The sequence below is a fragment of the Penaeus chinensis genome, chromosome 2, assembly GCF_019202785.1.
Source record: "Penaeus chinensis breed Huanghai No. 1 chromosome 2, ASM1920278v2, whole genome shotgun sequence".
Taxonomy (NCBI): domain Eukaryota; kingdom Metazoa; phylum Arthropoda; class Malacostraca; order Decapoda; family Penaeidae; genus Penaeus; species Penaeus chinensis.
Genome location: NC_061820.1, coordinates 26877085 through 26879584, shown reverse-complemented (window position 1 = coordinate 26879584; position 2500 = coordinate 26877085). Strand labels below are relative to the sequence as shown.

At 35.4% G+C, this 2500-nt stretch overlaps 1 protein-coding gene across 30 annotated transcripts in view; it reads left to right on the top strand.

The window, feature by feature from the left end:
* Positions 1–2500, top strand: part of LOC125029759 (SWI/SNF-related matrix-associated actin-dependent regulator of chromatin subfamily E member 1-like) — a 38957-nt gene that overhangs the window by 24827 nt on the left and 11630 nt on the right. For 2 of the 30 annotated variants that reach the window (XM_047619953.1, XM_047619903.1), the window contains exon 8: positions 1781–1856. The exons of the other annotated variants lie outside the window; for them this stretch is intronic. In XM_047619953.1, the coding sequence (XP_047475909.1) occupies positions 1781–1856 (76 nt within the window). The remainder of the gene's footprint in view (positions 1–1780; positions 1857–2500) is intronic. 30 annotated transcript variants of the gene reach the window in all.

Sequence of the window (2500 nt, the reverse complement as noted above, 5' to 3'; positions counted from 1 at the left end):
ATGTTGTGCTCAGCACATAGATGGCTCTGCTAGTGCTTAGCCACAAAGGAGTCGATGAAAAGACCTTGTGACCTTACCTAATTTCACCTCTCCTTGAATTCTCAGAAAAGACACGTTTTTTAGTAATTCTCTGAATATTGTAAGCGTTATTTTTATTATAGAAATTATTATTACTATAATGTTATAAACATAAATAACAGCAAAATAAGATAACGTAAAATATTTTTGAAAATCGAGGAAAAGGGTTAACAGGCGAGACAGCAGTACTCATAATTGGCTCATTGGTGACTTAATACAAGTGAAGCCATCTTTGTGTAAAAACAGTTAATAAAGTAAACTCACAGAGGGCATATGTACTTACATCCCATGCCCATTGGCATTGGGTTAATTTTCACAGGCTTCAGCACTTGTGAGACTAGTAGTGGGATTTTTCACAAATTTATGTATTTAACCCAATGCCGCCGGAGAAAATTTTTTAAAAAATGGGGAAAATGTTGTGCCTATTTTCTATATTTTTGTGTGAAATGTCTGCCCATAGATGGCTCTGCTAGCGCTTAGCCACAAAGGAGTCAATTAGTAGACCTTGTGACCAAACCTGATTTGAATTGGCGGGAAAAACGTATTTTTTACTAGTGCTATGAATATCGATGGTGTTATTTTTATTATAAACATTATAATTATCATAATGTTTTTTAATATTAATAACAGCAAAATAAGATAACGTAAAATATTTCGTAAATCAAAGAAAAGGGTGAGCGGGCGAGACGGGCAGTACTCCTAACTGGCTCATTGGTGACTTAGTACAAGTATAGCCATCTATGTGTAAAAACAATCAAAGAAGTACTGACAATAGGCATAGCATGTGTCTACCCGTTGTACCCGTCGGCAAGGGGTTAACCCCATGATAATGGGTGAAAAAAAAAAAAATCTACGCTCTGGAGATCACTGGCAACGCGCCACCACCACATACAGCCACAGATCTAGTGGTTTGTTATGACGTTTCATGGCGTAACCTGTCAGGAAGGGGTTAAACACACAGGGGTGTCACTATTTTGAAATGGGTTAATGTTCATGATGGATTTAAGAAGAAAACCCAAACAAATGTTAAGGGCCGGCTGTGTATTGTATATTTTTTCCTTTCTACTTTTTGTGTTTTTTTGTTTTCACAATTTGTTGTTATAAAGATAGCATGGTTGTATGGTTCTCTTTTATTTATTTGTCATTCTCTTGGTGGATTTTTTCAAACTGAGATAAACAGTAGGAGTAAATTGAGAACAAGAAAGTAATGATCAACATTAAGATCCTTTGATGATGTGGTAATAAAGTGCCTGATATGTTGTAGTTCAGGTAATGTGATGCCACCATGTAACACATTTGTTGTTCCAAAATGTCAAGTCATTCTTAGCATTTGCCTGCATTTTAAACTTACACTATGTCTTTGTGTCAGGAATAACTATTTTTATTATTTCTTTTTCTTTCCTTTAGAAGTTTTATTATTATTATTATTATTATTATTATTATTATTATTATATGCATAATGTAAAAAAAAAAAATCTTGCATAATAATGAATGTTTTCAATTTATCAATACAAATAAAGATCAGTTATCAGCAGTGAAAGAGGAAGAGATAATAATGAGAAAAGAAGATCCAGAAAAAAAAAAAATCAATATTGCTAACAAAAATTATTAAAGGGTTCACTAAACTAAATAAAAAAAAAAAAAAAAAAAAAAAAATTGTGGTCATAGGGTAAGTAGCCTGCTGATGCACTCTGCTTTACAGGCGGAATACAATAAGGCACTTGAGGTATATCATGCCTCGCCAGCCTACCAGCAGTATCTAGCAGCCAAGGCCAAAGGTAGGTTGTGTCGGTGGCGGGGGAGGGAGGCCTGGTCAAGCTGGGCCTTAGGGTAGGGCAAGGCAGCACTCATAGAGCAGTTGTGTGCTACAAGGGCATTTGTTGCTCTGTTCACGAAGGAGAGAGAAAGAGAGAGAGAGAGAGAGGATGGGCCCGGGGATGCATCTTGGAAGTTCCTGCAACTACATGGACTTGAGCATGATCCTCTCTCTGTTGGTGGTTATTATATGCATGGTAGCTTTTGGCCGTTTGTACATGTGTATGTATGTATATATTTTACATCTTAAATAAGTTCTTATGGTGTGGTGTGAAAAAGTTTTTTTTAGTTTTTTATTGGTTTGCAAGGGGGAAATGGAATTCTTTGGTAACTTATTTTCAGGGGCTGGCATTTCTAATATCTGGGATTGCTAACTTTGTGATTTATATTTGATGGAGGCTGTAATGATGATTCTCATTTCCACATGGGTGACATGCAGATTAGAGAAGTAAAACTTTTTTTTTTTTTTTTTTTTTTTTTTTTTTTTTTCATCATGAGCTGTTCTAGAGATCAGACCTCAGCTTGTTTCTTGTTCATTAAATTCTCCTTATGGACAATCATATTGCATTTGTAGGGAAGTTGTCCAGTTGGCCCACCAGATATTTAT